We start from the raw sequence: 12950 nt of genomic DNA on the forward strand, positions 1-12950 counted from the left end.
ATCTGAAAGTATGAAGTGTAACAATGCTGTGTGAGTGTAAACCATTATTTATAACAGTACAAACATGGTCGACCGTTTGGTAGAGCGGTAATCAAAGGGCTATTGATAATGGCTGTCATTTTATTCAAAAAGGTGGACTGTAGTACTGAAATTGCTTTAGCTGTTATTAATGAACTTCGATTATAGGAATAAATCATGGGTGACACAAAATACTTATGCATAATACAACTCAACTTTGGTGTGATTGGATATGCAGGATTTACAGAAAGCCAAGAACAGTGTTAAACTGGCCAGTAAACATTGGTTTACCTAAATATCTTTGAAGTTGCATTTGAATTTCAAGGATTGGTATTGGTTTGAGTAAATAGTATTTTATTTCTGTTCAATAAATGTCTCAATACATCTTCCAAATTTTAAACTAAATGCCTTTTTCCACAAAATTGACCATTGTTCAGAATGATTGACTAAAAATCTGTTACAAAAAATATTAACTCTATCTTTTGAAGTGTTTGGTAATAGGTTAAAATATTTAAATGTCTGAAAACATCACACGTTTTTGTGCCATCAGTAGTTTATGGAATGACATACAATTAATAAATTCATGGAAATGTAGATTTTATTCTTTAGTGAATGAGCTCGGTTATTTTTAAAATTGGTTTTAGTTCCTTTAAAGAGAAGAAAGCAGGAATATGCCATTTTTATGGCCTCAGTTAATGACAATGTCCTGTTGTTTTCCCATTTAGGGGTCTGTAGTCAGTTTCATTTACATTCATTCAAACCACAGCATTTGATTGGAAGTGGATTGTTAGGATGCGAGATTTAACTTTTTTTTTTTGTTGTTGTTGTTTTTTTATGGTTTAATCCAAGGTTGTCTTATGGACCCTTTTCACATTTCTAGGTTTCTCAAGGTAAACTTAGAGCACAGTAAATAGGGGGAGTCCTACAAATAAGAGAAAAACTATAAGATGACATTATCAAGACATTCAGAAAAGAAAAAACATTGTGAGAGACTGATCATGGCAGCCAGAGAACATTAAATTTACAGTCCAAATAAAACACCTCAACCAGCTGATCAGAGACTTCCAAGCAAGCGTGTTGAAGAACTTAATAGAACTATTGTCCCTCCAGAAACAGGATTGAAAACCTATTATAATCAAGTAGCAGTGTTTCTTTCCAACCACCAGAGGGAGCAGTGAGACTTCACGTCGTAGATCATGAAAAACAAAGCATTACAATTTAGTCTTGGCTTTATTTTCAGCTCAAGTTCCCAAAAAGTTTATAGTGACATTTTCATTAAATACAACAGTACACATGACAATGCAGTTGACTCCATAAACAAGAGACTGGAGATAGTACAACTGGATCTGAATGCTGCAGCCATATTGTTTAATACAGAGTCAATCCTCCATACCTGCAGGAGAAGAGCGAAGAAACGTTACTCTTACCAATCTCTTCAAGCATGAACGGATTTCCTACAATCTAAATAGATTAGCTTAACTAAAAACAATAGCGCATACCATATGACTTGCCTCTATTCATACACATCTTTTTTATCTGCAATGTATGTTACAATCTCCTCAGGAGTCATAAGCTTCTCTCCATCCCCATCTGGGATCTCGAACCCTGTAAACGACACAATCTCTTTGAGCACCAGCATTCACATAAAGCGTTTGCAGAGTAAATCACAGTTGTGAGATGACTTAATATGAACAAACCCGATACTAACCAAACTCATCTTCCATGGCCATTATAATCTCCACCTGGTCCAAGCTGTCCAGCCCCAGATCTTTCATGAAGTGAGACGTCGATTTAAGCTTTAAAGGAAACAGTAAAAGGCAATCATATCAGTGAGAAGCTAGGAATAAGTAGATCCCAAATGTAAACTAAGAACATTGAAAGTAATAAATCTGTAAATCCAATCAATGCTGCGTCCCAATTCACATACTTTTTTGTTTAGGGAAAGTATATACGTTTAAGTGACTGCAGTTTTGGTGCTGGAGGACGTTTAGCTTTCTCCAGCCTCCAGCGCCTAGACTACAGCTCTGCACAAGAAGTCTGGCCAGAGGAGAAATGGTCGTGCTCAATTGAGCCTGCTTTCTCAAGGTTTTTTTTCTTCTTCACTTTCATCAATTGGTGAAGTTTTGTTCCTCACCACTGGCTTGCTTGGTTTGGGACTTGTGGAGCTGTGCATCGATGGATTTGCTCTTCAGTGTTTGAACTTTCAGCAGTCAAATTTAAGCCACACTGAACTGATCTTCAACTCTGAAAACTGACTGACAGTTTCAATCTACTAGAACTTCTATGTTCAGCTGCTTTGACACAATCTACATTGTAAAAGTGCTACATAAATATAATTATAAATATGATTTTTTGGACATACTACTTCCTCATTAACAGACTGTTGCTTATTTATGTGCCCTGTCACTCATCTCGACATATCATCCCCATTTCTTTCATATCAAAATACCTATGATAATGGAGAGTCAGCAGCAGGTTAACTAGCCCAGCGTTTCCCAACCCAGTTCCTGGAGGCACACCAACAGTACATATTTTGGATGTTTACCTTATCCCTTACCCATTCATTTCAGGTTTTGAAGTCTCTATTAATGGTCTGATGAGTTGATTAAGGTATGTTTGATTAGGAAGAGGTTGAAAATGTGTATTGGTGATGTGCCTTCAGGAACAGGGTTGGGAAACAATGAATTAGCCAATAGCAACTCTTTCAAGCAGAGAAATCTCATCAGGTCTTTGGATAATTACGCTTTTAGAAGAATTTCCAAACACGTTTCATATAAAAATCCAAAGTCAGACAAAAAGTGCTCAGGGGAATCTTAAATAATGTGTTTGTTCTGAGAAGAGATTCATCAGAAAAAAAAAAATGCAAAAATGAAAAAATATTAAAAACCTTTATTGACATGGCTATTCGGCCAAAATGGCTCCATTTTAAGGAATAGCTATGTCAATAAAGATTTTTTAATATTTTTCCTCCATGTTTTTTGAGCGCCTTGGACTGATTTTTTTCCCTGGATCTGCTGGCTGCTATTTTTAAATTTTCATTGCCAATCTTAAGCCAATTATAAAGATTTATGTTCAATTTTGAATTTCCCCAACCATCGCAGAGCCCAGGGCACCAGAGTACGTGCTCCAGCTTGGCTGCCCCTGGTCTGCCTTGGACTGATTTTTAATTTTTTTTTTTTTATTTAAGTTTACATTGTTGTTCCAGATTAAATATAACCTGGAAAACGTCAAGTACATATTCCATTGGATTGGATATTAAATAACAATCATTCAAACGTCTTTACCAAAGCCTCTCCACTTAACGCTCTGCCACATGTGTTCCAACATGTTTGTAGTTTGTTTAGACGTTTTACCCAGATTTGTAACTCTAATCGAATTCATGTCCAACGCACAGAGTATTATGGGTAATATTATCAGTTAGAGAATGCGTGGATCTATTCTTTTTTAGCAGAAATAGAAGAACAAACAATCCTGCCCACTATCAACAACAACAACTGAATAGATTATTTAATAGTAACGTTTCAGTCTTCATCAGACATGTATACATTTATTACAAACGATACGTTTATATTTAAGTAATTACTCAACAAGTACTGACAGCATGTGGGAGTGCTTGTTAACCTTTATCACATTTTTACATGGTGATTTTTCTTCCCTACACATTTATTGTTGCTTCAAGTGTGCAGAGTTAGGCTGCGTCCGAAACCGCATACTTCCATACTATTTAGTACGCTAAAATCAGTATGCTAGCCGAGTAGAATGTCCGAATTCATAGAATTTGAAAATCGGTAGGCGAGAAGTACCCGGATGACTTACTACTTCCGGCGAGATTCTGAAGTGCGCATCCCATGCACGCTGCGCTATCCCATAATGCTCCTTGAGAGAATTCATAATGGAAGTACGGCGATGCAACTGACGCAGGTAGGTCATGTGACCATGACAAAATGGCGGATGTAGTAAGTCCGAATGCCATTCATACTTTTCACATTTATACTGTATAGATTGTACTTTTCTAACAGCCGAGTAGTACGTTTAAATTCAAATGCAGTACCTACTAAGTAGTAGGCGGTTTTGGACGCAGCCTTAGACTTTTTATTATGCATTAGTAATAGGATGCAAATTGGGACACAGAAAAAGACAATCAAATGCATTCAAATTTGTAGATATGAAGGCATTTGCTAGGCAACTGGGGTGGGGAAACAATGTTGTCCTTTAATTTTCAGGACTCTTTAAAAAAAAAAAGAAAACTAAATGGCTCATGCAATGTTAAGAGTACAGAAATTCTGAAGAATCACTCACCACATCTGGATTGATCTTGTCATAGAGTTTAAGGACATACAGAACTCGCTCCTGGATGTCATCTAATGTGAGGGGTGGAGCATCACTGTAATGCCGACACAGATGAACAGACGGGCTGGGAATCTGGACACAGGCAAACATCATGTCACAAAGGCAACAATAATCATAATGCTCAATGTTCAGAAGATTAACAGACAAAAATTAACAAGTGGGAATACTAACAAATTATTTTTGGCAATTATGGAAGTGGAAGTCTCTTTTTGCAGTGTTGCAAACAAAATGTAGGACAGAATATGACTCATGTTCAGTTTTTAAGGGCTTTAACAGGGTATATGCAGGAATCCTAAAGGTCATTTCAATACTTTTTAAAGACCTTCTATCAAACCTTTAACTTAAACAGTTGTTAATAAACAGTTGTAGCTAAATAAATCAATGGAGCACAACCCTGCAACAGAACTCCGATAAGTTTGGAAGGAACAAATTGAAAGAATAAATTACGCAGTTGTTTTCAGCGACAGGCTTCAGCCACTGTTTAAACTCGTCTTTCTCCAACCATAAGTACTCTAACTTACATTTCCCCATTTTGCCGTCTGTTTGGCTCTGTGGTTTCGCTACATGTGGGGAGCGTCACGTCACCTTCCTGCATTTGTCGCAAATTATGTGACATCATGTAATGGAGGAGCTTGGCAAGACGCACCCCGGCCCGGATCAATGGAGTGGCTTAAGCATGTCGTTGTTAATATTAGGAGGAAAATAAATGTATTTATGCGTTTTGGAGTCAAACACTTCGGACAACTCTTGAACAAAATCTAAGACCTCGTCAAAATGTGATCAAGACGCTTTAATACCTTTTAAAGGCCTTAATTTTCTCATGATTTTTTAAAAATACTTTTTAAGACCCTGCGGACACCCTGTTTAATAAATGTAGATTAAATTTGATGAATAATTTGAAGAAATTCAAAGTAACAAAAAATGGCCTTTTTGTCTAAAACTATATTTTTAGGGAGCACACAATGAGTCAACTTCAGGTTTTGGTTTTTTTTTTTAAATTAGGTTTATGAAAAAATTGTTTAAGTATTCCTCCTCCTAAACACTATTGTATAGTAATAACTTTCACTGTACCCAATTCAATCTGATCACACTGCAAAAAAAGGATATTCTCCTCAGTGTTTTGTCTACAATTCATCAAGATGAAGTGCTTATGACTAAAATACAACAATTCTGCCAATCAATCAGAAAACAGCTTCACTTTGTCTAATTTCTCAAGAGGGGTCTGGCTGCAGACTCGGTGTAGATGCAATGCTTTTAAATGGGCTCACCCAACCCTACATGTCACAGTGATGTCACTAGCTCCAATTGAGTGAATTGTGTCTGACATTGCATCTCTGAGAGGCTGCAATTCTCAGAAAATTAGACTTATTTTATTCTTTCCTTATCTCAAATAATGTGAATCTTGAATTAAGCATGATAAAAAGTAGATTTACTGATTTTTTTTTAAAGAAAAAAAAAAAGCCATTGTCTTTGTAAGTTTATTTTGTTCCTACTGTGGATATCAATGACTTTTTTCCTCAACATACTTTAGTAGATCTCGTTTTGATTAAAAAAATAGAACTTTAGAAACACTTCATTGTGAAAATTTGTGATAATTTTTAACTCTCCCTTTAAGTTAACTCAACCTGCTAAAATAGCGTTCATTGTACTCAAATAAAATGTTCGTAAATTTTTAAGATAATATGATATAATATAATGAATTGCTTTACTAAAGAACTGGAGTCATACATATTTGAAGTGACATTTACGACAATATTTTCAGTTTCACACGACCTGCTGCTTCTTTAATAATTACTACAAGTGAAGATACAGATAACTTAGACCGACGGAAAACTGAAGTAAAGACACTCATAAAAAGCTCTTTACCTATTGCGTTTTAAAAAACAACAGTAACGTTAACTGATGTGGCAGAAGTGTGTTGTGAATGTACACTAGTTTAATTCTGAGCGTATGGGAGGCAGATGTCATGCAGCACGGGCAGACTTGTCGGAAAGACACAGGTAGGTCACTGAGTCTCCAGCTCTAGCAGGCCACACAGACAAACAGTTTCCGTCTGCAGAAAGCTCACCCGCAGTAGTTCAGTCCTGCTGGTCCTCTGGTTGCAGGTCCATGAGGAGAGCGGCCGCTGGGCTGCGGCGAGGAGCACGCAGGCGGATCTGCCTTCATTTAACCTTGCAGAGGCGCGGGCCAGCGAGCGCACACACTGTGCAAGCGCACGGGACGCCATGTCTGTGACTTTCTATCCCAGAAAACACCGCGGCAAACTGGACATAAGCTTGACATGCGCAGTTTCCTGTGTTTTGTGTTAAATTAGCCTAGCTGTAAATGGCAAAAAATAAGATTAAAAACAAAAAACAATTGACAACCAATTAAATTTTTCCCCACTCGCTTATGAGTAGTGTAAAGATTTCCCTTCCCGGAATTTATACGTCTAAAACATTATTTGTAATCAACGTTTCTACTAAGCAACCTTTTTCCTTCTCATAGTACTGCTTTTATTAATTTGTTTTCAAATTAATTATTTGTTTCAATAAATTTGTATAATGCATTCAAATCTAAAGTATTATACGAAGATTTTAATCTAGTTTAATATTTTATACGTGTTTAATTCAACGGATAAACTTAATATAATTTTTGAACCTTTTTATTTAGTTTGTATTTCAGAAATTATACATTTTACTATTACTTTTTTATTTTTACTATACTATTACTAATATACGTTATATTAGTATATATTGTTTTTCTTTTTCCCCAAATATTACGATTATACTTTATTATTATTATTATTATTATTATTATTATTATTATTATTATTATTATTATGTGTAACTAATTACTGTTCAGTCGCATATTAATAAATATAAAAATAAAACATTTTTAATGCTTGAAAATGTGGGACTCTTATTTTGAAACGGTCATGTCTGCCAGTAAAGCATGGGACCAGTAATATAGCATTAAAGTAAATTTATTGAATCTACGCTGACACGTTGAAAAAAAAAACTAACGTTCTTTCACAATTACTGAAGATGAACGTGTGCACGATCTGATGATTCCTCTAAAGGAGAAGGTTTGCTCTGCAGAGGGAACATATAAACAGAAGACTGGACGCGAGTGATCCACAGGCAACATGAGTATCAACAACATTTAAGTCAGGATCCATTTCAATACAAGTACAGCGGGAACACGCCAAGCAGCACGCGATAACCGCGCCAGGTTATCAATAATTATATTAGTCAATATAAAATATCATATTTTGTCACAAATGTTGACGATTTAATACAACCAGAATAACCTATATGTTGTGTTTGTGCAGGAGAAGACGAGCATGGAGCCTGCGAGCCTGGAAAACCTGTGTGTTTTGTATCAAAGTACAAACTATATAGTTGTCAACAAACACTGGGACATTCGAATTGACAGTAAAATGTGGTATGAGAAGCAGACTGTCCAGAGTCAGCTAAAGCATCGCTTTCCAGAGCTTGCAGATCCTGGCACTTACTACGGCTTCAGGTAATTTAGTTGTTTTTTTAAATAAAATATCCAGCCTCTTCTCATAGTTCATGTTTCACATCACAGGGTTACCACACTTCTTGAAAGTAGTTGAATGTCAAACATGGATTCAAGGCCTGGAAATTACTTTAAAATAGGTCATTGAAAGTGCTTGAATTAAATCTGAAAGGGGGTTTGTTTACTGCGGTAAGTTAGTTTGACGTTTGTCATTCATTAGACATTCGGTTTCAAACCAATTATATTCTTTGTTTCTGTTATAGTTTGAGCCAAAAATATGTCAGATAGACATAAATATATGCCCTTTTTGTAGCACAAGACTTAATGTCTCAATTAAAATAAAATAAATAATTAATCATACGAATGAATTGAACAATTCAACCAGTGTAATATTTAAGATTTAAAATCGTACTTTTCAATTTCATACAAGAAGTAAAGCCCCAGTCAGATACCACAATTTCAGCACAATTTCCTGACTCATTAGGGTGTCATTGGGAGTCGTAAATGACAAATTAGTGTTGTGACACAAGATTCAATAGTTTTCCTCGTGTAATGTGGCATAGTTCAATTTCTCAGTTATATTCGTGGTGATGCTGTCAGTCTGCAGGTCAGGTAATCAAAAAAAGGCTGCATATTTAGCCTACTTATGGGTCGGTCACGGGGTGGATAAGATTAATCATTGGTTATGCAAACTTTAACTACTTTCTCTAAAATATTAAAGTGTTTTAAGCTATTTTAACTGACAGACTCACACAAATATACAGACATCTCCATTCTCACAACAAGTTTCTAAGTTCTCTCAGCCTTCCGACTGAGTTTGTTTTTTCAAGGTAATCTGGAAGCGCGTTCATTATTCAATAGACTTGATTAAACAATTTAAATTGAAAGCCACTGGCAATGGATGATTTTGTCCTTAAATATAGGTTTCTCTGAAGTGGTGAACATGACTTTAATTCTATTTAGGCTAGTTGTTTATTTTTTTATTTAACCAGTTTGTGTTCTGAAGCTTATAGTGGACTGATTTGAAGCACTTCACCTCAGATGTTATTCGATATTGTTGTTTATCTAGTTGATGAAGATACAAATTATACCAAATGAAATGCAAGAAAAATATACATATATATATATATATATATATATATATATATATATATATATATATATATATATATATATATATATATATATATATAATTTTTTAATTATTTAATTAATACTCCACTGTAATTGTTGTATCATAAACCTCTGTCATATATTTGCTATTTTTTCAATATGTCATTATTTTAAACATAATGTTTTTATTTCCTTGTTGCTGATGTGCTTTAATTTTCTCCATCTCACTCGTGGCAAGTTTAGGCTAGGAGTGTTTAATAAGCAAGCCATGGCTAAAAAATGTAGATTTCAAAGCAAATATTTACTATTAAAAAGGAAATAAATGTTTGATCCTATCCATGTCATGACGAATGCCCTTAAATAATGTAACCTAGTTGTAAGTAAGCATCAGTGTTTATTGAGATTGACACGAGATAGGAAATACTGTTATAGCAACACTTGTGACTGCTTTAGGAAATAACGCTTGTCGTAGATGTCACAGGATGACTGATTGTAAAGGAATGTGTAGTCTGGCTCATTTGTTACCCACTATCTTTAAACATGACACATTTTTTGGGGGAATTGACGCATTCTAAACATCATCATTACATTGACATTTTAATATAAATATTAAGTGTAAGTGAAATGTAAAGTACAGTAAGGACTTTCATGATGCTACGTATGCTGGGATAATTATGAAAGGTGCTTGATTTTAAATTAAGAGTGCTTTTAGTCCTTTTTCTTGAATCTGCTGTTTATGAAAGAGAGGGAACCCTGTGATCAGCAGTTTGATCATGTGTGTTCTTATATTCTGCAGGTTTTGCCATCAGTTGGATTTCTCCACCAGTGGTGCTTTGTGTGTTGCTCTGAATAAGGCGGCAGCAGGTCAAGCGTATCGCTGTTTTAAAGACAGACGGGTTACCAAAGCTTATCTAGCACTGGTATTGTGGCATTCAGACATTCAGTCAATACATATGTTTTTTTTTATTATAATAACCCAGCCTATATATATGTCCTCTTCAGGTGCGTGGTACTGTGACTGAGGAGAATCTGAGCCTGGATTTCGCAATTGGCAAGAACACCACAGAGGGCAAAACCCATATGATGTGCACTGAAGGAACGGAGGGTGAGAATCTCTTCTGCCCCAAATCAAATGTTAAAAATTGAGCTGACAGAAACACATTCCTGCATTCCGATTTTTATTATTGTGTCCCGTAGGTTGTGAGAATCCAAAGCCATGCCAAACAGAGGTCACAGTTTTAGAGTACGGCACGTATGATGGAGATCCAGTCACAAAAGTGCTTCTGCAGCCTCTGACAGGTACACGATTATTATTGTTGACACATATGCATTAAACACAAGGTCAAACCTCTACTTTTTATGAAATCAAACAGAATAAGGGATCATACTCTTTTATTATATTTTACATTATTATACATTTTTGGATGACAAATTGGTATAACCTAGTGATTTAAAATGACAATTTATTTATACGTCGGGGATGCCATGTTATTCTTGAAAAGGTCGTTTTATGTTAGGGATGCTCATTTCGGTTAATTTTGCTAACCGACAACCGCCGCTCATTAATGGTTATTAACGGTTAACTGGTCAGATTACTATTAATTTATATTAAACAAATGGACGTGTCTATTTTGTGTCCGACACATTAAATATGGCATTTTAAAATACTGATTTATTTTTATATGCTAGCATATTAATAATAGAACATAATAACAGCATTTTCACGCACCTGCAGTGTTTAGCACAGAAGAACAGAATAAACTAAATAAAATAAATAGGACTGCCTTAAATTATTTTCACTTAAATAATTAATTTATATTACAAAACAAAAATACTGACTTATTCTTTTTAATAACCGGCATAGACTGTTTTTTTCCAATCATATGTTTTTTTCTTCCGTCAAATAAAAATAGCTGACTTCCTAAAATTGCTCCCTCCACGGAAAATATGCATTTATTTAATGCCCCGCTGTTATTATTATAAATCACAAAACCTTTTACATTTTTAATAGAAATCATTGTTTTAAAGATTATGTCTTGCTATATGGTTTCCTCTCTTGTTTTTTAAAAACTAGATTAATCTCGGAATTAATCTAGATTAAATTGGCTCATTTGAATTCTGCCGAAGGCATTCAGAATATGTGTGCTACCCAAATAATAAGTCTTTGAGAACTGGTTTCTCAAGCCAGGTGGCGCAGTAAGACCAGGGGCTCATCTCCTGTTTCCAAAATGCATCACAAACTGCTTGAGAAACAGTTCTACTATGATAAGTGTTGATGAAAGTAAATGATGTTCAATAAGATGTGTTTTCTAACTGTTTTTTCAGGTAAACATGAATTTTGAACTGTAGGCCTACATAAGCTCCAAACAGCAATTTTTGAATACCTTAATTTGACTAAAGTCATAACTAAACTAAACAGAAATGGAATTAAGACGTTTGGAGTATGCATATATTAGTGGCATTATTAAAGTAAACACCGCAGACTCATTCTCACTCCAAAGGCGTCAAAATCTGAAGCATGGTCAAGCACCTTGCGCATCAGTATGAGAATGTCAAAGGTGCCCCTTGGCGTCACTATACCGACGCAAAAGGAATTGCATTGCTTTCAATGGGTTGCCTTAGGCATCATATGGAGACGCTCAGAGCCTCATATAATTTCATTTAGGACTTTTCACCATATTTTCCGACAAGACCACACACGTGGCTCTCAGTAAAGGACCACACACACACACATAGACACACATCACGAAACGTGGAAGTTTTTTTTTTCTTTTCATTTGGCGTTCGTTATTAAATTCCATAACACTCTCACCAGTCCTTACTCCTTATTTGCCTCTAATACCCCAGTTTGTCACGGGGGATGAATGAAATGTTCATGAGTTAAAGTGAAACTGCCAAACTGCAGTTAAAGTCAGGCACCCAGAAGGGCACTTTTTTGTCAGACGACTCGCCAGTCAGGTATACATCAGCGTTAAAATATCAAGGGGAAAGTCATCATAGTAGCTTGCAGAGAATAGCCCCAGCTCCCAACCCAACTTTGAGAATAGATTAACAGCGCTATTTTTTATCACGCGATAAGGGTCTTGTGTTAACACAGCATGTTAACGCCGATAACGGCCCATCACTAATATATGTATAATTAAAGTAGGACTGTGCAGTGGGTAGCGCTGGAAGGTAGCTGGTTTGAGCATCGGCTGGGTCAGTTGGCATTTCTGCGTGGAGTTGACATGTTCTCCCCATGTTGATGTGGGTTTCCTCTGGGTGCTCCAGTTTTCCCACAAAGTCCAAAGACATTCTTTAGGTGAATTGGGTAAGCTAAATTGGCCGTGGTGTATGTTTGTGAATAAGAGTGTATGGGTGTTTCCCAGTGATGGGTTGCAGCCGGAAGGGCATCCGCTTGTAAAACACATGCTGGATAAGTCAGCGGTTCATTCCACTATGGTGATCCCTGATTAATGAAGGGACTAAGCCGAAAAGAAAATGAATGAATGACTCATTAAAGTATTTTACTCTGTCTTTCAACTTTATTAGAACAGAATAATACACAGCTTGGACTTTTGGATTTTTGTGCCTGACTTTATTGTTTTTAATGAATCATTATTTAAACAAATCATGTGATGAAAATTTCTAAGATTTGTGGTGGACCGTTTTTCTTGATTTTGTGCTTTTTTTTAGGGCCAGAAAAAGAATGTCTTTGCCTAATTTGCACCTGTGTTGTTAGTAGATTAAACACTTTTATCATCATAAGCTCTGCTTGTTTGCAAACACATTTGTACTGATTTATGAGCTAAGTTTAACATTAGGAAAAAAACTGCCACGACTACAGTTGAAGTCAGAAATATTAGCCCCCTTTGATTTTTTTTTTTCTCTTTTTTTATTATTTTCCAAATGATGTTTTAAAGAGCAAGGACATTTTCACAGTATGTCTGATAATATTTTTTCTTCTGGAGAAAGTCTTTTTTTGC

General features: G+C 35.6%; 2 protein-coding genes across 6 annotated transcripts in view; one reads left to right on the top strand and one right to left on the bottom strand.

Annotated features, from left to right (window-relative positions):
- Positions 1 to 1229: 1229 nt before the first annotated feature.
- On the bottom strand, positions 1230 to 6614 carry ndufab1b (NADH:ubiquinone oxidoreductase subunit AB1b). 3 transcript variants are annotated; one of them, NM_001305569.1, is given in 5 exon segments: positions 1230 to 1411; positions 1530 to 1623; positions 1727 to 1814; positions 4318 to 4440; positions 6437 to 6614. In NM_001305569.1, coding segments are annotated over 4 exon segments (462 nt in total). In that variant the 5' UTR covers positions 6596 to 6614; the 3' UTR covers positions 1230 to 1411; positions 1530 to 1531.
- A 662-nt stretch (positions 6615 to 7276) lies between these two features.
- rpusd1 (RNA pseudouridine synthase domain containing 1) overlaps positions 7277 to 12950 on the top strand; it is a 72230-nt gene continuing 66556 nt past the window's right edge. For 2 of the 3 annotated variants that reach the window (XR_015480053.1, XM_087243350.1), the window contains exons 1-5: positions 7277 to 7581; positions 7682 to 7875; positions 9782 to 9905; positions 9988 to 10090; positions 10183 to 10284. Coding sequence is in view for 2 of the 3 variants with exons in the window: in XM_087243350.1 (XP_087099476.1) it covers positions 7694 to 7875; positions 9782 to 9905; positions 9988 to 10090; positions 10183 to 10284 (511 nt within the window). In the remaining variant the exon portion in view is untranslated. 3 annotated transcript variants of the gene reach the window in all.

This window comes from Danio rerio, chromosome 3, assembly GCF_052040795.2.
Source record: "Danio rerio strain M-AB ecotype USA chromosome 3, GRCz13ab, whole genome shotgun sequence".
Taxonomy (NCBI): Eukaryota; Metazoa; Chordata; class Actinopteri; order Cypriniformes; family Danionidae; genus Danio; species Danio rerio.